We start from the raw sequence: 23,764 nt of genomic DNA on the forward strand, positions 1-23,764 counted from the left end.
TCTATGTACTGGTGATAAAACACCATATTTTGTGTGCACAAACATTTCAGTTTGTTGAAGACTTGACTTTCTTCTTCACTTCAGATCCAACTGCCGTGTGCCAGAACTGAAGCAACTACTGGAGGCAGAAATGGTAATGTACACTTAATGATGAGCCCTCGCCAGGGTTTACAGATGCTTTAACATTACAAACAGTTTACAATATTTATTTCACTCCTGCATAGAGTCGGCAATCGCTTTCTCAAATGTATATGAAAGTGGTGGTTTCGCCTTTGCACGCGCAATAAAGGTTTTCATGAGATCTGGTCAGAATAGCCATGCAGTATTTGGAGATTCACACCATGTCATGTAAAAGCTTCCATGTCTACTTTCGTTGATTTAACAAAATTTTCATGGCGTATTTGGGAACATAGTTTACCAGCATATATATTTGGTACAGTTTTATCTATAAAGTTGCTAAAAGTAAACACCATCTTATATTCATAAAATAAAAGACAATCACAGTTCATTAATGTTTCCTAAAGCGATGAAAAGCTGCTGAACGTCTCGGTCATCAATAATACTGTTTCCCCTGTTTCCTTTTAACATGTATAACCTTTACTTTATACAACATATGGAGACAGACTTGCCCGTGGAGGCACGATATCTTCGTCCCGAATCGTTCAGATTGAAACACCCTGAAATCAGTATACTATGCCATAGCGCAACGTTTATTGTAAACTTTAGGTAGATCGTTGATTTTAGACTTTGATTTTGTCTTCTATTATTGAAGTAAACGAGCAACTGCGTAGCATCTTGCCTATGTTGCAAATGGATTTGAATCAGATATTCTGATTATCTTGTGATCGCATTGCACCCCAAAAGGCTTCCCGCACCGTGACAATACATCAGCTCAGACTCAGCTTCTGCCCAAGTGAAGAATTCTATCCCATTACAATTCTTTTTCATACTCGTGTCCAAGCAGTGTCACAAAATTGGCACAGGACCCATTCCCGGCGTGTAACGAACATACTTTCAATTATACGGCACTTCGGGCCTGCTTCGAGACAGCCAGCACAACCAAACAAACCGAGAACTCTGAAGCGCGCAAACAACGACTCATGCAACAGGTACGACTCGCTTTTTGAATCACCACCCAGAAGTAGTGATCTCCTTAAACCCAAAGGCTGGACCATGCTGGCGTTCTTATTCATTCTTTAGCAGCCAGGTTAGATTTCATTGTCGCCCCGACCAAAACACGGTATGTGATGTATTCTGGCTCTGCCTACACAGTCTGTGCAGTTTTGTCACCGGTTGATGGGGGATGAAGACTGTTCCGAAGCAGTGACATACAGTATGTCAGTGGCGAGAGGAGTGATAGAGACACCCTTAGCAGGTTCACTGATGAGATATCAACTCAATCCATGGAGTCATTCACATTTCTCCTTGAGGACGCTGTTGGATTTAAGAATCGATTGACAGCCACAGCCTCTCACCAGCGACCTTTCGGCACACCTGCGCGAAAGTCTCGCTTTGGGCTGGTGTTGGGTTGTTCAAAGCCTGCGCTGAAAGCAGAAAGTGGAGACACTGATGGCTTATTTCATTCAGACACCGCAGCAATGTCACTCGGTGAGAACATCAACAGTACACGTCGACAAGGCGCCCCGGCAGCGGAGCCACCGATGCCGGAGGTAAAATGCATATCGGAACGACTGACACTCTGCTTGTATGTAGGTCACCTATTGGTGAGGGACAGGCTCAGGTTTGTTAATTTAGTCAGTGGATGCTAGGTGTTATTGCCATTGGCAACATTGGCAGCTGCATCCAATCACGAATTATCAAAAGTTCTAAGCCAAAAATATGAATTTCAAGTGCGTCCTCAGAAAAGCCTCTACTTTAATATGCCCCATTATTTGAATGATTACTTGAAACCTGTGCTTTCGTTTATACAAACCTTGGTTTCAGGTCGGTGTACCCATCAGCTGTAGCAGAGGATCTCAGTATGGTGGACATGTCTTCTTGTGTGTGAATATAGTCGATGAAACCAACACAGTTTCATGGAACAAACAAGGGCCACAATTGGCGGTTACAAACCCGTATATCAGACAAAGTTCTCAGCTCTGCCACAATGCTCAGTACATTGTAATAAAATACAAGACTGTTTCTTTTGCTACACCATGCCAGGGTCATAAGTATGTCTTTTATAGATGCGGGAGAGAACGGGAGCAAACAGTTAATTGGGTTAGAATATCCACAGTAGTTCTTATGTACTGGTGATGCAAAACACTTACTTGTGCAACAAACATTTCAGTCAGTTTAAAATGACTGAAATTCTTCACTTCTTAGATCCAACTTTGCTAAAAGAACTGAAGTCCCAATCCATTGAGGCATGAAGGCTGTACACTTTGTAATGATGAGCCCCTCATGTCAGGGTTACAGATGTTTTACCAATATACAAACAACAGTTTAATATTTATTTTCATTATCTCGGGACAGGAGCCGCACGTCAAGAGTGGTTTCTGCCTTTGCACGCGCAAAGCCGCTTAGCTTCACCCGTGAATACGCCACAGCATTTTGATCTACACCATGTCATGTAAAAAGCTTCCATGTTCATTTCTTTTGAAGCATTTGCACAAAATCTTTTATATGTATTTGAACATAGTTTACCAGTTATTATATGGCTGGCGCAAGTTCATGTGCCAAGCAAAGCAAACGACTCTTTATATCACAAACAAACACAACGTTCACACGTTTCAAAGCTGATGAGTTAGCGAACGTCTCGGTCATCAATAATACTGTTTCCCTGTTTCTTTAACATGTATAACCTTTTACTTTATGTTGCAGCAAAATACCATAGAGGAGGATGAGCAGGATCTTATCTTGGGACAAATGACATCTTCGTCCTGATCTGAACAGATTGGAAACAGTCTCGAAATCAGAAGATACTTTGTTGAGAAGGGTAACTGCCATTGTAAAACTTCGAGTAGATCGTTGATTGCACTCCGGATTGTCTTCATTAGTTGAAGAACCATAAACGTAGCAACGCCCGCCTCATGCCGTACCTATCGAACCCGCATATTCATCATTCACCTTTACGTACCTCAAAGGCTTCCCCCAAAATTCCTCCCAAAGACACAATTACATCGCGAAGCCCAGCTATTCACGCCTGCGGAAGAATTCCCAAATAATGGCAATTCTTCGTCATACCGCGTCCAAAGCAGCACGTTAAAACGAGAATTACCTGTAACCAACCATACCAATGGAGATGTACACCAGTTTTGGTTTCAGATGCTGTCACGTGAGCAAAATCGCAACAAACTTTATAACCTCCCTTGAAGGCCAGAAGGAAACAAATGAATCACGGAACGACATAGAGGGCCCCAGAAGTACCATTCTGCCTTGATCCCCCTACCAAACAGCGAGACTCAAACCCAGCGCTTCGGAATCAGTGCTTCATGCTCATCTACTTTAGCAGTTGGCGTTAGATTTCTACTACACATCGCCTCCGACCAGAAACACGGTATGTGATGTATTCCTGGTTTCGCCTACACAGTCTGTGATAGTTTTGTCACTGGTTGATGGGGATGAAGATCATCCTGAAGCAGTGACATGCTGGTGCATGTCAGTGGCGAGAGGGAGCATATACTACCAGCGTGTCCAACACTTGCGACATTTATCAACCCAACCCGCGAGCCGTTCGCCATTTCCTGTATCAAGCAAACGATTGAAGGTTTAAACAGCCTTCACTAACAAAGACTTTTGGCAATTTAATTCTGCGGTGGTATATAGAGGAAAGCCCCACTGCTTTCTGGGCTGGTGTTGTTGAAACGAAGTCGGTGCTGAAAGCAGAAAGTGGAGACACTCGATGGCGACTATCTGAGATTTCACCAAAGAACAATGTATCATTCTGGTGGAGAACATCAACAGTAAGGACGTCGAGGTCAAGTGTATGCCCGGTAGTGGAGCTTTCATGACTCTTGATGCTGAGGTAATAGGAGATCGAACAGACTGGGGACACTCTGCTTGTATGTAGGTCACTTATTGCGAGAGGGACAGGCTCCAGGTTTGTTAATTTGAATGTGACGGTTAGTGTTACGCCACAAGCAAAGATGGCAGCTGTAACCGTTCACGAATTATCAAAAAGTAATAAAATATAAATGCGGCGCGTCCGTAAAAGCCTCACTAATATTATCGGTTTCATCTCCAGAAATTGTTCAGCCAAGTTTCAGCGCAAACCTGTTTTAGGTCGGTGTACCCATCAGCTGTAGCAGCAGAGGATCTCAGTATGGTGGACATGTCTTCTTGTGTGAATATAGTCGATGAAACCAACACAGTCATGGAACAAACAAGCGGTTACAATTGGCGGTTTACAACCTGTAAGTATATTTCATTATTGGTTGGAAGCTCTGACAATAATGCTCAGTAATAGTCGGGCAAACATACATCACTTTCGCAGAATACGCGTCAGCCCAAAAGCATAGTCTTTTATAGATGCGAGAGAGAACGGAGCAAACAGCACCGGGTTAGAATATCCACAGTAGTTCCGCACCAGTGAAACAACGGCCAGTGCAACAAACATTTCAGTTTGTTGGAAGACTTGGAAATTTCATATCTAGATCCAGAATCACGCAGTGAACCCAGCCCAACCGAGCAGCTGCATGCGCACCTCTGTAATGATGAGTTCTCATGTCAGGGTTTACAGATGCTTTAACACATAAACAGTTTACACTAATATTTATTTCATTATCTCGACAGAGTCATAATCGTTTTCAAATGTATATGAAAGTGGCATTCGCCCCCTTTAGGGGATGGGTACAAAGGTTTTGAGCTCACCAACAGAAATGAGATTCATGCAAAGCCTGCTCACTTCTTTTCGTTACTAAACAGCCCTTGCGGCTAACATACCGCTACATATATTTGGCAACAAGCTCGGTCATAAAGCACAAGGCAAACACCATCTTATATCTATGCAAATAAAGACAATCACAAGTCCATTAATGTTTCCCTAAAGCGATGAAAGCCAGTTGAACGTCCGGTCATCACTAATACTGTTTCCTCTCGCTCTTTAAATGGCGGCATCCCTACTAAAAGCAGTAAGGCAAAATACCATAGAGGATAGATGAGCAGGATCTTTATCTTGGGACAAATGACATCTTTCTTTGTCCTGACCTGAAATAGATTTGGAAACAAATTCTTTGGAAATCAGAAGATACTTTCATTGAGAAGGGTAACTAAGCCATTGTAAAACTTAGTAGATCGTTGACGTAGACTCTGGGATTGTCTTCAATAGTTGAAGCAAAACCATAAATCATGTAGCAATGTCTGCTCATGTTGCAATGGATTTGAATCAGATATTCTCGATTTGTTCTTGTAATGCACAACTCGTGCGTTTCCCCAGTACCCTCCAAAGACACAATTACATCAGCTTCATATCTGGCTGCCCAAGCAGCACCCTGTCCCATTACAATTTTTTCTGTTATACCGTGTCCAAGCAGTGTCACAGCATGTAACGGCTCTATGTGTAACGAACACATTTCATCGAGATGTATATAATTTGGGGTTTTAGTTTCAGATGGTCATGGTATTGCACCAACAAAACTGAGGACCCCTTAGCGCAAGTGGTGCCACCACCGCGGAACACATAGAAAATCATGCATACGACTTTGTTTTTGATCCCCTCACCAACGAAGTAGTAGATCTCCCAAACCCAAAGGCTGGACCTCACATGCTTTATGTTCTTATCTCATTCTTTAAAGAAAGTTGCGTTAGATTTCTACACATCGCCCCGACCAAGAAACACGGTATGTGATGTATTCCTGCCACAGTCTGTGATAGTTTTGTCACTGGTTGATGGGGATGAAGACTGTCCTGAAGCAGTGAGACATACAGTATGTCAGTGGTGAGAGGAGTGATAGAGACACTTAGCAGGTTCATCAACTCAATCCATGGAGTCATTCACATTTCTCTCCTTTGATACTTTGCTGGACAAGCACGATTGAAGAAGCTGGCATGAGTCTTCTCTCATTTGTCACAAAGCATTCTTGCACACCCCGCAGAAAGTCCTCACTGCTTTCTGGGCTGGTGCTGCTGAAACGAAGTCGGTGCTGAAAGCAGAAAAAGTGGAGACACTGATGGCGACTATCTGAGATTTCTCACCAAAGAACAATAATGTGGATTTGCCTGCGGAGAACATCAACAGTAAGGACGTCGAGGCCGGGAAGTAAGTTCGTAGTGGAGCTTACGACCCTGATGCTGGAGGCCAGAGATCGAAATAGACTGGGGACACTTTGCATCACGACAGGAGGGACAGGCTCAGGTTTGTTAATTTAGTCAGTGAGGAAGTTAGGTGTTATTGCCATTGGCACAACATTGGCAGTTGTGATCCAATCACGAATTATCAAAAGTTCTGCCAAAATATGAATTTCTGTGCGCGTCCTCAGGAAAGCCTCTACTTAATATGCCCCATTATTTGAATGATTACTTGAAACCTGTGCTTAAGTTTTATACAAACCTGAGGTCGGTGTACCCATCAGCTGTAGCAGCAGAGGATCTCAGCAGGACATGTCTTCTTGTGTGAATAATATAGTCGACAAACCAACACAACATGGAACAAACAAGGGTCATTGGGCGGCTTATCCGTAAGTATATTTTACATATTGAAGTTCTCTGAATATGCCAATGCTCAGCACATTGTAATAAAATACAAGACTGTTTCTTTGGTACACACTACCATGTCAGGTCAGCATGTCTTTTATAGATGCGGGAGCAAACAGCACTGTTGTCCGCAGGAAGCTCTACATGTCGTTCACATTGTGCAAACATTTCAGCCAGCCAGCGACTGACCTCTTCTACTTATCCAAATCTGCCGTAAAAGAACTGAAGTTCCAACTACTGGAGGCAGAATGGTAATGGCCTCTGTAAATATTAGTTCTGTCAGGGTTTACAGATGCTTCTTACCACATGTAAACAGTTTTATGTATTGATTTATATTTCATTATCTCTATTATATTTGGCAACGCCTAAAATGTATATATGGTGGTTTCAAAGCCTTGGTGACGCTGTGCTATTTTTCATGAGTTTGCATCTGGTCAGGAATAGCCACATGCATAGGTATTTAGATTCACACCATGTCATGTAAAAGCTTCCATGTCTACTTTTGAAGCATTTAACAAAATCTTTATATGTATTTGAACATAGTTTACCAGCATATATATTTGGTACAAGTTTTATCTATGTGCCATAAAGGCAAACACCATCTTATATTCATAAATAAAAGACAATCACAAGTCCATTAATGTTTCCTTAAAGCGATGAAAAGCTGTTGAACGTCTCGGTCATCAATAATACTGTTTCCCTCTGTTTCTTTATTTTATAACTTCACTGTGCCAAAGTAAAATACCTAGTGATAGAGAATATAGATCTTTATTCAATAAATGACATCTTTCTCGTCCTGACCTGAAACAGATTGGAAACAAGCCCTGGAAACGATGTTTTGTTTGAGAAGGGTAACAAGCCCATTGTAAACTCAGATCGTTGACTTAGACTCTGGGATTGTCTTCAATAGTTGAAGAACCATAAATCATGTAGCAATGCCTTGCTCATGTTGCAATGGATTTTGAATCAGATATTCTGGATTATCTTTAGACGTATTGCACCCCAGCTTCCCTCAGCAACTCCAGCAGACACAATTACATTCAGCTTCCATATTCTAAGTTTGGGCCCGCCAGCACCATACACCATTACAAGCAATTCTTTCTTTCTGTTATACTCTCGTAAACCAAGCAGACACAAAGGTAATCTACTTCCTATGCACCGTCATGTTTCATTCAGGCGAGCATCAAGTTTTGTTTCAGATGGCCAGCGTGATTGCACCAACAAACTGAGACTTTAGCGCCAGTGAACAACGACTCATGGAACACATAGAAATCATGATACGGACTTGTTTTTGATCCCCACCAACGAAGTAGGTAGATCTCCTAAACCCAAAGGCTGGACCATGCTTTATGTTCTTATCTCATTCTTTTAGCAGTTGCGTTATGATTTCTACACATCGCCCCGACCAAGAAACATTTATGATGTATTCCTGGCTCTGCTTGCCATTGTAGCCCAGCAGGTTTTGTCACTGGTTGATGGGGATGAAGACTGTCCTGAAGCAGTGACACAGTATGTCAGTGGCGAGAGGGAGGATAGAGACACTTAGCAGGTTCACTGATGAGATATCAACTCAATCCATGGAGTCATTCACATTTCTCCTTGGGGACGCCGGCGGATTTAAGAATCGATTGAAGAAGCTGGCAAATGAGTCTTCTCATTTTGTCACAGCGATTCTTTGGTAATGACTCAAGTAGGTGCTGAGAAAGTCCTCACTGCTTTCTGGGGCTGGTGTTGCTTGAAACAGCCGGCAAGGAAAGGTGAGGAGACACTGATGGCGACTATCTGAGATTTCACCAAAGAACAATGTATCATTCTGGTGGAGAACATCAACAGTAAGGACGTCGAGGTCAAGGTATGCCCGGTGAGCTACGACTCTGATGCTGAGGCCAGGAGACCGAACAGACTGGGGACACTCTGCCGGTACGGGGAATGTTGGTTGTGAGAGTGGACAGGCTCAGGTCACACTGAATAGTGGATGCAGTTAGGTGTTATTGCCATTGCCATTGGCAGTTGTATCCAATCACGAATTATCAAAAGTTCTAAGCCAAAATATGAATTTCGTAAGTGCTGGCCCTCAGGAAAAAAGCCTCTACTTTAATGTCCGGTCTATTTGAATAAATGATTACTTGAAACCTGTGCTTAAGTTTTATACAAACCTGGTTTCAGGTCGGTGTACCACTGTGCCGTAGCAGCAGAGGATCTCTGCATGGTGTATGGCGCACCTCGTGAATATAGTCGATGAAACCAACACAGTCATGGAACGAAACAAGCTGCCACAATTACGTTTACAACCTGTAAGCATATTTACATATTGAGTTCTCTGAATATGCCAATGCTCAGCACATTGTAATAAAATACAAGACTGTTTCTTTGGTACACACTACCATGTCAGGTCAGCATGTCTTTTATAGATGCGGGAGCAAACAGCACTGTTGTCCGCAGGAAGCTCTACTGGTGATGCAAAACAATCATTTTTGTGTGCAACAAACATTTCCAGTTTGTTGAGCGACTTGACTTTTCTTCTACTCTGTAGATCCAAATCTGCTGTAAAAGAACTGAAGTTCCAACTACTGGAGGCAGAAATGGTAATGTACACTTCTGTAAATGATTAGTTCTGCGTCAGGGTTTACAGGATGCTTCTTACCACATGTAAACAGTTTTACATGTATTTATTTCATTATCTCTATAGATCTCTATTACTGTGTTGGCTAACGCCTAAAATGTATATAGTGGTGGTTTCGCCTTTAGACAAGTACAAAGGGGTTTTTCATGAGTTTGCATCTTGGGCTAGAATAGCCACATGCATAGGCATTTCGAGATTCACACCATGTCATGTAAAGCTTCCATGCCTACTTCCTTTGAAGCATTTGCACAAAATCTTTTATATGTATTTGAACATAGCTTTAACAGCAGCTATATATCAGGTACAAGTTTTATCTATAAAGTTGCTAAAGGCAAACACCATCTTATATCTTACAACAAAAAGACAATCACAAGTCCATTAATGTTTCCCCAAAAGCGATGAAAGCTAAGCTGAACGTCCTCGGTCATCAATAATACTGTTTCCCCTTGCCTTTAACATGCATAACCTTACTTTGTTGCAGCAAAATACTATATAGAGGTGAGGGATGAGCAGGATCTTTTTATCTTGGGACAAATGACATCTTTCGTCCTGACCTGGAAACAGATTGGAAACGATCTCTTTGAAACTCAGAAGATACTTTGTTGAGAAGGAGTAACTAAGCCATTATAAAAGCTTGGCCAGATCGTTGGACGTGGAATACAAGGATTTGTCTTCAATAGTTGAAGAAGCGAAGCCATAAAATCATGTAGCAATGTCTTGCTCATGTTGCAAATGGATTTGAATCCAGATATTCTGATTATCTTAGACGTATTGCACCCCAAAAGGAGCTTCCCATTACCCTCCAAAGACACAATTACCATCAGCTTCCCATATCTTGGCTAGCTTAGCTCCAATTGAAGAATTCCTATACCATTACAATTCTTTTCTGTTATACTCTCGTGTCCAAGCAGTGATACAAAATTTGTACAGGACCATTCTATGGCTGCTTAACGAACATACTTCTCATCGAGGATGTATAATTTGGGGTTTTGCTTCAGATGGCTGGCCTGATATTGCCAACAAGGCTAGGGACTTCTTTGGCACCGGTGAAACAACGAATCATTGAACACATGAAAATCGTACGTACGACTTTTGTTTTTAGTCCCTCACCAACTTTGAAGTAGTAGATCTCCCAAACCCAAAGGCTGGGTTATGCTTTATGTTCTTATGCCATTCTTTAGCAGTTGGGATAGATTTTCTGCCACAGCCTTCCCGAGCAAGAAGGCGGCGGTCCCAGCGTTTAAACCATACGTTCACGGCCTACACAGTCTTTGTCGCTTTCTATTGCTGGATGCTGGGGATGAAGATCGTCACCAGGAAACGGTGGACATACTGATATGTCAGTGGCGGAGGAGTGATAGAGACACTTTTGGCAAGGTTCACTGATGAGGGATATCAACTCAATCAATGGAGTCATCTTTACATTTCTCTCGCCGGGACGCTGTTGGATTTAAGAATCGATTTCAGCTAGTTGGGTACATGGAGTCTTCTCCATTGTGTCACAAAGCGATTCTTTGTTAATGACTCCTTGTGCAGTTAACCGAGAGAGTCCTCACTACCGCTTCTGGGCTGAGTGTTACAGCATGAAGCAAAGTCGGTGCTGCAGAAGCGCCGCGAAAGTGGGGATAATTGATGGCGATCATTATCTGAGATTTCTCACCAAAGCAACAAATGCTATCATTCTGGTGGAGAACATCAACATTAAGGACGTCGAGGAGTCAAGTGTATGCCCAGTAGTGGAGCCACGACTCTGATGCTGGAGGTGGCCAGGGAGACTGAGCAGACTGGGGACACTTTCTGCTTGTATGTAGGTCACGACAGGAGAGGACAGGCTCCAGGTTTGTTGTTAATTTTGTCAGTGGATGTAGTTAGGTGTTATTGCCATTGGCAACATTGGCAGTTGTATCCAATCACGAATTATCAAATGTTCTAAGCCAAAATATGAATTTCGTAAGTGCGTCCTCAGGAAAAGCCTCTACATTAATATGCTGCCCCATTATTTGAATGATTACTTGAAACCTGTGCTTAAGTTTTATACAAACCTGGTTTCAGGTCGGTGTATCCATCAGCTGTAGCAGCAGAGGATCTCGTGCATGGTGGACATGTCTTCTTGTGTGAATATAGTCGATGAAACCAACACAGTCATGGAACAAACAAGCGGCGGCCACAATTGGCGGTTTACAACCTGAAAGTATATTTTACATATTGAAGTACACTGAATATACAATGCTCAGTACATTGTAATAAAATACAAGACTGTTTCTTTGTTACAACACACTACCATGTCAGGTCATAAAGTATGTCTTTTATAGATGCGAGAGAGAATTCGTGGAGCAAAACAGCACTGGGTTAGAATATCCACAGTAGTTCTTATGTACTGGTGATGCAAAACAATCATTTTGAAAAAGTAAATAAACATTTCAGTTTGTTGAAGACTTGGACTTTCTTCACTTCAGATCCAACTGCTGTAAAAGAACTGGGGAAGTCCCAACTACTGAGACAGAAATAGTCGATGAAACCAACACAGTCATGGAACAATCAAGCGGCCACAATTGGCGGTCTAAAACCTGTGAGTATACTTCCTTACACATCTCGTAGAACTCTAGAATACACACAATGCTCAGTACATTTGTAATAAAATACAAGACTTTCTTTGTTACACACACTACCGTGTCAGGTCAGAAAGGAGAAATTTTGATAGACGCGGGGAGAGAACGAGAACAAACAGCACTGGATTAACATGTAATGGTTATGTACTGGTGATGTAAACAATCATTTTAGTTTGTTGAAGACTTGACTTTTCTTCACTTCAGATCTAACTGGTATCAAGGAACTGAAGTCCCAAATATTTGACGCAGAAATGGTAACGTATACTTCTGTAATGATGTGAGATCCCCTCATGTCAGGGTTTAGAGATGTTTCTTACAACACAAACAATTAAACACATATGTACAAATATTCTTTCATGAGTTTGCATATGGGCCAGGAATGGTTGATGTGGTTCCACCCAGAGATTCACCTTCACGATCACTAATCCACATGTTAGCTTCCATCCAAACCAGAGTTCTGTTGAGCAATGTCAATTCCATCCCAAAGAGCTACTCGCTATCAGGAAATCGAACGTTTTGTCACATGGCTGTGGAATTGGATTGAATGCAAGGTTAAAAGGTTCCCTCAATGTAAAGTTTTAGCATAGTATTGTTCCAGATCTTGAGTTATCTATTATAAACAGCTTACATTTATTCTATTTTTTAAAGGAAATCGAAGGGATGGAGAAACAAATAGATGCATTATCTGATGGTAAGTGTCTTTCATTCGGCATCTTATGGTGATATGAATAACGGATCTTGTGGAAATAACAAACTCAACAAATATAATAGTAAGACTTTTAGTACAAATTATGCATGCATGAGTTAGTTTAGGGTGATGATTATTATACTTCTATTTTAACAACATTTCAGAATCCTGGAAGGAACGGATTGAAGAACTCCTCAGGGACTTTCAGTGTGCTGGAAAATACTTAGTTTCAAGCTGGGTTCAACAGGACCTATGTCCGTAAGTTCCCTTTGATGTGTTGACATTTTATGGCTTTGTTATATTGTACATATAACCGTATGTTGTTTTGTTTACGGGTGTCATCTTTAAGAGGTGGTGGGAACAAATCGTGTTCATTTACAATAACCTACAGTTATAAAGAACTTAAAGGGACCAGTTATTTTAGTTCGTTCAGTCTGTAATTTCTGTCCGTATTTCGAGTAAAACATCCGGAACCACCGAATCAGTTCGTTGTACCCAGTTTGTTCATTACATCCCTAAGTTCGTTATACCTGTTAGTTCGTTGTAAAGGTGTTCATTATACCCGTTTAATTCGTTCTAAACGTGTTGGTCATAAACGCAGCTTACTGTACATTGTTACTCTACATTTACAACTCTGTTCCAAGACATGGGCATAACGCAACACATATTAACAAAGATATGTCTGTGTGATAACGTATACCAAGTAGTGATTGTGTATTTATACCACTCTGACACATTGCAGGCTCAAGAAGTGCGCCATACTCTGAATACAAGTCAAGTCTCCCTCACAGCAAGCAAAGTTCAGTATGCATGTGAGTAGCTGTAGTCACATCTGGAACGATTATTTTAGATGTATGTGATAATTTGTTATTTATTTACTTTTTATTCATTTCAGCTTTGGGTGGTTTCAAGCAACTGTCTGTTACACAAGAGGCTTGGTTGTCAGAGTTACATGACGGACTAAGACAAAGGAAAAATATTGCCCCACTTCTCAGATCGGTAAGAAATTGTAGAGAGCTTGTGTATGAATCGCAAACAAAGTAGTGACTGACATCAAGGCCTGATGATGAAAGACCCAGTGTGAGTAATCTATGTATTTGGTTTCAGGTCATAATCCAAGAGAAAACGGATCAGTTCTATCAAGACGTTAAAAATGTTCTCTTGAGAGAAGGTTTGTTGTGTTGATAACACAAAATACTCATCATACTGTCCCTCTGTCATTTCATCTGTCCAACTTCCACTCTTTTTATCTTGTCCATCAATCCAACGTATAGTATCTCTTATGACACTTTAACTTTATCTAACCTTCATCTCTTCATTCAGTTCTTCATCCACGCTTCAGTTTTCTAGTATACGTGTGCTTTTTCTTCTCTTTATCCGTTTCCAACTACTCCCATTCTGTGCCTCACCTCCATGTTAACCATCTCTCATTCTGTCTCTGTCATCTTCGTGCACCTGCCCTTCATCTTTCCTTTCCCCATGTATGTATCTAGTTATATATCTACCTATTATATATTGTACATGTACCGAAGGAAATGAGAGTTCAAATATTGATATATTTCAAAGCAGTGTGTAATACAGCAGCTGTAAAATATTTTCACAATATCTGAGTCTTAATTGTATTTTCTGTTTGTACTTTTGATGTTTTAGCTTTGGGGATAAAGAAACATGCAGAATCTACAGGTTCAAAACATATAGTTGCGATGGTAAGTTGCGACACACAATAGTATAGCCCTCGGGGTATTCTTAAGATTAAATTACCAAATTTCGAGATTTGTTGTGCCAGTTGTCGTAATCGGTTGCATGGGATTCCACGTATTACTTCAAGATCAAGGGAGGTAACCTTTCATTTCTTTTCTAGATTGGCCACGTTGAAAGTCCAGACATTCAACAACATATGGGTAAGTGGCAAGTTGGGTTTGTGTTTCTTAGGAGCAGGATTCCAAATGGATTTATCATAGCAGTACCTTGCTCTTAATTCACTTTCTCTCAAACACGAATGAAGTTTCAACACCATCTTTGTTTTGTTCTAGAGATGTTCCACATTGAGCCAGAGAATGCAAGAAAGGAATCTGAGATCCCAGTACGTACCTTACTAGAACCTTACCTTCCTAGTGGGGTTGCAGCCTAACGACCTTCATTTTATATTTAATATTATGTTTTGATTCCTATTTATTTATGAAAGATTATGTTATCTTTAACTGTAGTCTGTCAAGATACGAATTATAGAAAGCTGTCATATTAACTAATACCGCAGAATACAGAACCAGTCACAGATCACATTATTGTATATATTTCAGTCTGTACGGAAGGAAGGAGGCCAGATAAATGATTTGGAAACTGAGGTGCAGAACACAGATGCAAAAGATCTGGAGAGTCGTAAGTACCTGCAGATGAGGTTACTTGAGGTAAATTCTGTTTGTCCGGTGTATATAGTTTTAGTCAGTGCACAAATAGTACAATGAGTAAACATTATTGTATTGAATGTGTTAAGAAAAAGACTGTGTTGCAATATTTCACTTTTGTAACAAACTGCTTTATGTTGTAACGTGTCTGCAACTTTCGATGCAGTGTATAAATTCTACGACGTATTGAAAGGTTGCCTTGAAAATGCAAAATATACCAATAGTCTATATCTGTCTGCAGGTAGAAGCGAGATCGAAAAGCTTAATCAAGATCTGAACAGTTGTCTGAAGGTAACTTTTCACATCATATTTATCATAACATTTATAACAGATTTAACTGTGTAACTGCTTATTACTACAGATTAACGAACAAAGGAATGCATAATGTATGCATGAAAACATTAATAAGCATTATGTAATTGTAAAGATCCTGACATCCCTTGATAGTAGACAGACATATTGTCTTACTGGCACTTTTGTTTCAGGACAGGGACCATAGAAAAAACAAATCCACGAATTATACACGGGTATGTAATCGGTTTCCTGAAATTGTTATGCATTTAACAAACTTGTATTCTCATGCTCTGTACAAAAACGCTATTTCTACAACAACTGCTTCTCCTACTACTACTGGTATATTACGCAATGTATCAGCATATGATGTATAACACAATTTTGTTCATCAGTGGAGTGGCAGGCTGTGATGGGGTACTTGGCGAGACACACGGCCGTCTTATCGTTGTTAGACATGGAGATACCAAGGTTTGGAGTCGTGAGTATAGCCTACAGTGAGATGTCTCCATGGTTATGTTTTACATTGTGTTTTTCCTCATCATTACCAATTGCAGCGGAAAATGTTATTACAATATTACTATTTTTCTGAAAATATTAAAGTGTGTATATTTAGTCATTTGACAAAAGAGCAAGCTCGTGAGTGTGATAATCGTGACATGAACATTACAACTGTTTCCCCAGGATAATTTGAAAGCAGGTACACACTCGTCTAAAGTTTTTAACAACAGTTTCAGAGTACACCAGACAGGCATGAATCAACCATCCCTGGACTTGCAACTGGAGTGCCAGGAACAGCAGCAGTATCCACACCAGGTCGTGGTGGGGCTGGGAAACAGACGGGGACTTCGAAAGGGAAAGAGCAAAGACTTCACGTAAGTATAACAAGCTTGTTTCTGTATATACACTACATTATCAAGTCTCAGTGAGATTAACATACGTTCTTGTCATAGATTGACTGGTTCCAAGGAATATCATTCCTTTGTAGTAGTGTATATTATGATCAGAACATGAAACGAAATATAGCTCCAAGCCTATCCACCTCCAGCAGAAACTCCCTGCTGATGTTGGAAGCTCTATCAGGATTAATCTTACAATTACTTCAGAATCCAGTTGACTCTTAGATCATGCCAGTCTACTCCATTAACATCATTACCATGTTTCTCCTGTATCAACTGGGTAGAAATACACACACTTAATAGTAGTCAATAGAGATGGATGTACACCTGCCCCGTGATCCTGTGTAATCATGTCTATGCAGTATTGTTAGATAACCACAGTATGTAAGTGGACGAAAGTGTAAAATAAACACCTAAACGATCCCTCTGTTGATTCCTGTTTGGAAATGTTCCAAGGAACTTGCTCCAGGTCGTTTAAAGGCTTTGTTAAGCAAAGGCTGCAAAATATCGAATGAAACATTTAAAACCTCTGACAACAAATAAATACTGTTACTTGTCTACTCTATTTAAATAGTGTCTTTTCATACAGATCTCCCGTTCAACAGCATCACAATCTGCTTAACGCGAATGATGGAGGTAAATCATCAGCCTGTCGCACTAGTACATTCAGCTACTCTAGCAGCAACTCCATAAAGCTATCTTAATATATACTAACGGACAAAGAAACTTTCTCCTCGTTCAATTTGATCTCACTAAAAACAAGAAGAAGAAATTGAAGTTTGCAAGTTATAATTTGTGAAGCAATGACATGGGCACGTGCTAAAGAAATTACAAACGTTCGATTTTTAACAGGGCTGATAACATATTGAACAGGTTATGGTCGACAAGGGGTCAAACTAGAGAATTCACTTATCAGTGGGCCCATTCGAGAAACACAGCAAAGCGTGAACACAGGTCTCTAATAGCGAGCACGTCCACCTTTGGCTAGAATACATGCAAACACACGTCTTCTGACTAAAGTTGTAAGGCGTCTGATGACGTCAGCTGGGATACGCCTCCACTCTTCGACAAGGGCTTGCGTCATTTGCTGTACTGTTATTGGTGACACATTTTAGCGCCCATTTGCAGCATTCTGATGGCCCCTCTCGCTCTGCTGAAGTTAACCTCGGCATTGTAAAGTGGTATACTGCTGAGGGTACGACCTGCTCTTTACTGTGAGGTGGTTTTATACCATGCATGAACGTGCATTTTACCCTTACTATGCAAAGTTGTCAAGAAGTGCGTTTGAGCGCTGCTGTTCGTCAAAATCGAACTCGTGTTGTTGGCAATAACAATCGGGCAATTGGCATTTAATTATATTTTCTTATGTTAATCTTATAAAAAGATTTTGCAACAGAAAGTTTCTTTTGCCCATCAATATAGTATATCCAACTAAAGTTTTCGTACATCAGGAAATTTGCAACATACCCAGTGTGCTTTCTGACAATTACACGAGTTTGATAAGTATGTGACCCTAAATACATCTTTTTGTTTTTGTCTGCAATTAGCAGAACAAAGACACACACAAGAGCTCCAGGTCTGATGAACCAGCTCAGACAATTCCAGCAGGGTCGACTGACAGAGAAACACCTGTGTGCCATTACAATGAAGGTAAATAGCAGGGACTAAGATATATGGAATAATTCATATCCCTTTTCTATTTTTGACCTACTACTGAAAATGTCCTTACGAGAATAACCACGGGCAAACAAGGATAAGTTGAGCGCCGACCTGACAATTGACCCGTATTAGCATGTATGAGTGCCGCCCGCTGGGGCTTGCCATTGTGAGCGAAGGGGACCCAGGTTGTCCGCGATCAAAGTGTAGTGCGATGGGTGAAGCGCGTGGCCTGTCAGCGAACTCCGAGTTCGACAGTGGCGCGAAACAATTTCATCGTCATGCGCTGCACGTGCACTAGCCAAATGGGTTTGCTCATTGCCGTGCACCGCCTACTTCTCGTAAACGCGTTCTCTGCGACGATCCAACTTATCCTTGTTTGCCAGTAAATGGCCACTCCTTTGGCGCCTTGACGCGTGAACGTGTGTGTAATGAAACGGACATAAAATATAATATTTAACATATTCAGCTTTTGAAACAGGCGCCTGAAGGTTTGCACGGCGACGATCTGGCTTCAGGCAAAACAGCAAAATTCTAGTATAAACAGGATGGCTACTCAATGTAACTCATTAAACCAATAGTCACTCTCTCTCTTTCTCTCTCTCTCTCTCTCTCTCTCTCTCTCTCTCTCTCTCTCTCTCTCTCTCTCTCTCTCTCTCTCTCTCTCTCTCTCTCTCTCTCTCTCTCTCTCGGCGACGATCTGGCATCAGTTAAAACAGTAAATTTACGTGTAACTCATTAAACCAATAGTCACTAGTTTGACGATTCCATTAGTACATAGGGTACCTAATAAGGCTGTGTATTTCTACTGCAGTCAAGTTGGGATGTAGTCATTCTGGGGCGTAGTCTTAATGGGATAGAACCAATGGCCACACTTGGAGTGTCTTTGGCATATGAGCGTTTGTAGTGAAACAGACATTAAATATTCTTCCTCAGCTTTTCCCTGTGTATGTTAGTATGTGTCGTTGTGTATGTGTGTGTGCGTGCACGTAAAAGTGTATGTGTGTGTGTGTGTGTGTGTGTGTGATAATGTGCGTGTGCGGGAGAGGGAGAGGGAGTGTGTGCATGTTTGTACGTGTGTACCTGTACTTAACCGAACTCACTCACTTCCTAAAGTTTCTCTCTCAGGCTCTCTCTCTCTCTCTCAGGCTCTCTCCCTCACGTTCTCTCTCTTCCACGCTCTCTCTCTCTCACTCTCTCTCTTCCTCACTTTCTTTCTCTCTCAATTTCTTTCTCTCCCTCACTTTCTTTCTCTCCCTCTTTCTCTCTCTCACTCTTTTCTCTCTCACTTTCTCTCTCCCTCCCTTTCTCTCTCTCTCTCTCTCTCTCTCTCTCTCTCTCTCTCTCTTTCTCTCCATCAACGGATCTTATGTAATCCTGTGAAACCTGTTATCTTTTATCTTGTAGATCATCAGAAGACAGAACAGCAACTCATGGAACTGAATGCAAACAATGACTGTCTGGAAAAGGTTTGTGTGCTTTCAAACTGTATTGCGAATTATTTTGTTCTTATTGGAGTTTTCAACGTTTAATGTATACATACAAAACTAACACAGTTAAAGAAGACCCTGTTCTTTGATACGTCTGTAGTGAGTCATCATCGAGGGTAGGTAATAAACAGCCTTAGTAGGGGTGCTCGTAAGGCAATTCTAGTAGTATGTTCTCGATAAGAGAATGCTGTACTTTGCTGGGATATATATAATTGCTGGAAAAGAGAGCCCTGTCCTAACGTCAAAAGATTGAATGGGTGACATGTGACACATATATGAAGATAAAATTATAAGGGGTACGTGTAGTAAGATACGATGTATTGCAGTATTTTTGTGTTAAACGTCTACATTGTTCAATTTGTAATATACATTTCGGTCCGTTGCAGATGACGACCAATTGTTTTATGCATTGCATGTTAACATATATACTTTCACATCAATTACTTCGTTTGCTTTAAACTTGATAGGGAAAATTTGTGATGTTAGTAAAGTCGTTACGTTATATTTTAAAGGGTAACAGATAGAACATCCGCCCGCTATACTTATGATATATTCAGAATCGTAAATCAGATACAGATTGCAGCAGAGATTTGTTTTGGTTGTGGTTAGGTTTTCTTGTATTTGCAAGGAAACAGATAAAATATTAATGAGAACAATATAATGAATGATTCGATTTGCTGGAGAATAGTGCGCATGTCATATACATAATAATTTATATATGAAATATATCGTGATTATTATCTAGTCCCAAAACAAATTCTATTTACGTCCGGGGCGGTGGGGTAACCCTAATGGTTAAAGCGTTGGCCCGTCACGCCGAAGACCCGGGTTCAGAATGCCCACATGGGTACAATGTGTGAAGCCCATTCCTTGTGTTGCCCGCCGTGATGTGGCTGGAATATTGCTAAAACGGCGTAAAACCAAACTCAGTCAGTCCAGTCTATTTACGTCCACTGGTGAACAGTGCAAAGTGTTTTCCATACCAGACACTACCTAAATATTTTCAGACATTTGACTCTCACCTTTCAGATTATGGAAGCAGTGTACACGTTGTTGGCCTGACACGTCGACCTCTTCTGGTTTTCATGTAAGTATTTCCGAGAACAAGTGATGGGATGACTGAACGTTCTTTAATGCCTGTCAGCAATACGGTAGAAACTAGCAGTGAATCAAGAAACTGTTAAGATATCGTGGCTCCTAATGATCCAGGTCACCTTTATCATCCGCTTCAAGTCTAATAAGTTATTACATCAAGAAATTACATAACACTATAGGTAAAACATATATGTCCAAACATTAAAATGGTCAGAAAGCTATCTTTGCCATATACGGGCGTAGTAATTTAACATTTTCAAAGGTTGGTCCAGACGTCAAATAAAAACAAAACAGATAATTTAAGCCAACACCAGACAATAACCTGTCTCCAGTATCCAACTGATACACCGATTCAGATGGACATAAGAGGGACGTCAGCCCACCAACAGTTGCATCAACCCAGTAGAAGTAAATACAAAATATGAAGGCTAGAGGATAACCGGTCTTCATCATCCACCGAGGGCGAGACGTAGTTTCCGAGCTTCAATCACTGCAGCAGAGTGTATGTGTGTCATACCTGTTCTCATCGCTGTCGTCACCCGTGAAGGTCCGGGTTAGAATATTGGCCTTCAGTAACCCATGCTTGTCGTAAGAGGCGACTAATGGGATCGGTTGGTCAGGCTCGCTGACTTGGTTGACACATATCATCGGTTCACATTTGCGCAGATCGATGCTCATGCTGTTGATCACTGGATTACCTGGTCCAGACCCGATTATTTACAGACCGCCGTCATATATGATTACACAATGCCATTTTAGAAAGTGGTCAAATGTAACATGTGTTATATTTGGGATTACACTTTCTTAGTAAAAGTACAAATTCTAGTACTTTTGAGGTTGAGCCCCATCCGGGATTCGATGGGGCTCATATAGCTGGAATATTGCTGAGTGCGGCGTAAACTCGACTCACTCACTGACTCATCGCTGTCGTGCCGCGATATCCCAGGGAGTAGATATCCTATCGCGATATATTTCCGGATATCCCAGGGAGTAGGGGAATACCGCCAATGCTAAAGATACGGTGAATAATTGATAATATAGTGCCATTTAGAAAGTGGTCAAATGTAACCTATGTTATATTTGGGATTACACTTCTTAGTAAAGCATCAGAGATTCTAGTACTTTTGTTTGGTTGAGTCCCGTCCGGGATGTGGAAGTCACGGTGGATGAGCGGGTTAGGCGGCTTTGTGTGCTGGCTATTAGGTGCCTGACTCTGAGGGTGTGGGTTCGAATCCCGAATAAACCTAGCAAAAGTACTAGAATCTGTACTTTTACTAGAAAGTGTAACCCCAAATATCACATATAGGTTGCGGTGAATAATTACCGGGAGCGCAATCCAAGTCGGGAGTAGATAGATCTATGAATAGGGTAATTTCTGCTAAAAACATTGTTATAATAGAGTGAATTTTATTTAGTAGCGTCTACAGATTATTTTAGAGCTATTTATCTTCAATGAATACCCACGCTTATAAATACTAAGGTGTCTGGTTGCAAGAAGATTTAGATTTAAATTTTACCTATGGAATCAGCTAAATTTGCAAATAGAACACTTAGTGTTATAATTTGTAAATTCAGAGCAGCGGGTGGTTTTGTTTATAATGTTTTTAAATCTTTATGTGAGAATTTCGTTGAGCTTGTCTTATCATATGGGTCGGAATTTGGGGCACTAAAGAATTCAATTGTATTAATGCTGTACAGAATCGAGCCTGTAGATTTTACTTAGCAGTTGGCATGAAAACCCCAAATTAGGCTGCCTGTGGTGATATGGGCTAGACATCCGTGATAACAAAGCACAGAATTGAAATACTCAGATTCTGGTGCAGATTACAAACTGCAGGTTATTCAAGAACACAAAGTACCGTTTGCAGATAAAAATGTCAGGGCGATGGGGTCGTCTAGTGGTTACAGCGTTACTCAATAGATCCCAACGCAGTATTTTAGGTACATTTCCTCGTGTCCGAACTGCTCAAACTTTCGTTATGATGAAGTACATTGACAGTAGTGTGTTATTGTGATGGAAACCTACAACGGGTTTATATAGTGTCAATATGGGAATGATAATTTGATGTCGAATTAAAGAAAAAAGTATATGAAGAATAGACCTGAAAAGGTGTAAATAGGTTTATTGCTATTTTTATACGTTCCCAAATTCAGGAGAGTATTCACGTTGGTCCTGTTTTACTTGTAATTTGTGTGAGCCTCTGAGTGAGATTTGGCTATGTTCATTCAGCCATAACATTGTATTACCAAGTACTGCATAAGGCTTCGCCTCATTCAACCGAGAAACGTCGCGAATTTAGTTTTCCGGCCTTGAACCTCCCCGTCATTACCAAAGATATGGAAGAAGTACGTGCCCGCTAGATGAGAAGGATACGTAGTGTAAACCCCAGTAGGATTGTTATTCTAGAGGGTTTTCTAAAAACGTTACATGCGTATTTGCACATGTTCAGAAACAAGTTCAGTTTTATAGGTAACAGATAACTCATACTGCTTATTCCACCAAAGAACAGCTAATCTGCAACTCTGGGAGACAGCTCACATCTTTATTCTCAAACAGAGTCTTCTGTACGTAGTAATCGATAATTTCTCGGAATGTTTTGCCCAGACATTTAAGTCGTTAGTTCGCAATTAGTTTATTGATGTCCACCCACTTCGACTATTTTCAGAAATGAATTCTAGAAAAAAGAACTTGTTAATTGTCATGCCACAGGTTACGAAAATATATTCTTAAACAGCGAGGGCATTCCTGCATGTGGTTTATGTATCCACTTCATGTTAGTTCCCTGGAGTGAGGAGAACTTTTCTACTGGTACCAGGTACTTTTTTCACTTTGAACAAAATTTAAAAGACTTAGTGTCGGTGCTGATAATTCTAAATTCGCACATTTTTACTTTCTAAAACAATAATGTTCAGTAGAGGTGTATCATCAGCATTTAGATAGATAAATATCGATGGTGTTCATAGACAAGGCATGGTTCAAAAAGATAGATTCTGTAGACCAAATAACTAATAACGAAAATCGGGTGCTCTAGTCGCGGTCGGACCTCAAGTCAAAGTCATTGTGGTCTGGTGGGAAGCCAAGTGGTTAAAGCGTTCACTTGTCACACTGAAGACTTGGGTTCGACTCCCCATATGAGTACAAGATGCGTGAAGCCCATTGCTGGTGTCCCCGTCGTAATATTGCTAGAATATTGCTAAAAGTGGCGTAAAACTAAACTCGCTCGCTCGCAAAGTCGAGTCTGTTTTGTCTACGAGATTTAAACAAGCGTGAATGTGATAAACATCCCACTTGTGATGGTGTGTAAAACCATCGGCAAACCAAACAATCGCACACACACGCGCGCGCAGTGCGCGACCTCAACTCGCTCAACGAGA

At 40.9% G+C, this 23,764-nt stretch overlaps 1 protein-coding gene across 3 annotated transcripts; it reads left to right on the forward strand.

Moving 5' to 3' along the window:
* Window positions 1–1,714: 1,714 nt before the first annotated feature.
* Window positions 1,715–16,784, forward strand: LOC124281153. Of its 3 annotated transcripts, none has more exons than XM_046717180.1 (17): window positions 1,715–1,741; window positions 4,225–4,355; window positions 12,070–12,119; window positions 12,514–12,556; window positions 12,718–12,811; window positions 13,296–13,365; window positions 13,449–13,552; window positions 13,661–13,724; window positions 14,204–14,259; window positions 14,415–14,454; window positions 14,587–14,636; window positions 14,854–14,932; window positions 15,200–15,249; window positions 15,444–15,485; window positions 15,645–15,730; window positions 15,981–16,124; window positions 16,738–16,784. In XM_046717180.1, exons 5-15 carry the CDS (start codon window positions 12,806–12,808, stop codon window positions 15,660–15,662), a joined length of 579 nt encoding a protein of 192 aa, XP_046573136.1. In that variant the 5' UTR covers window positions 1,715–1,741; window positions 4,225–4,355; window positions 12,070–12,119; window positions 12,514–12,556; window positions 12,718–12,805; the 3' UTR covers window positions 15,663–15,730; window positions 15,981–16,124; window positions 16,738–16,784. The 3 variants fall into 3 exon arrangements, with proteins under 3 accessions (XP_046573136.1, XP_046573138.1, XP_046573137.1); XM_046717182.1 differs by lacking the exon at window positions 1,715–1,741 and adding an exon at window positions 2,912–2,938; XM_046717181.1 differs by lacking the exons at window positions 1,715–1,741; window positions 4,225–4,355 and adding an exon at window positions 11,736–11,825.
* Window positions 16,785–23,764: the final 6,980 nt, after the last annotated feature.

Source organism: Haliotis rubra, unplaced genomic scaffold, assembly GCF_003918875.1.
Source record: "Haliotis rubra isolate DU_JTF1 unplaced genomic scaffold, ASM391887v1 Scf28, whole genome shotgun sequence".
Taxonomy (NCBI): domain Eukaryota; kingdom Metazoa; phylum Mollusca; class Gastropoda; order Lepetellida; family Haliotidae; genus Haliotis; species Haliotis rubra.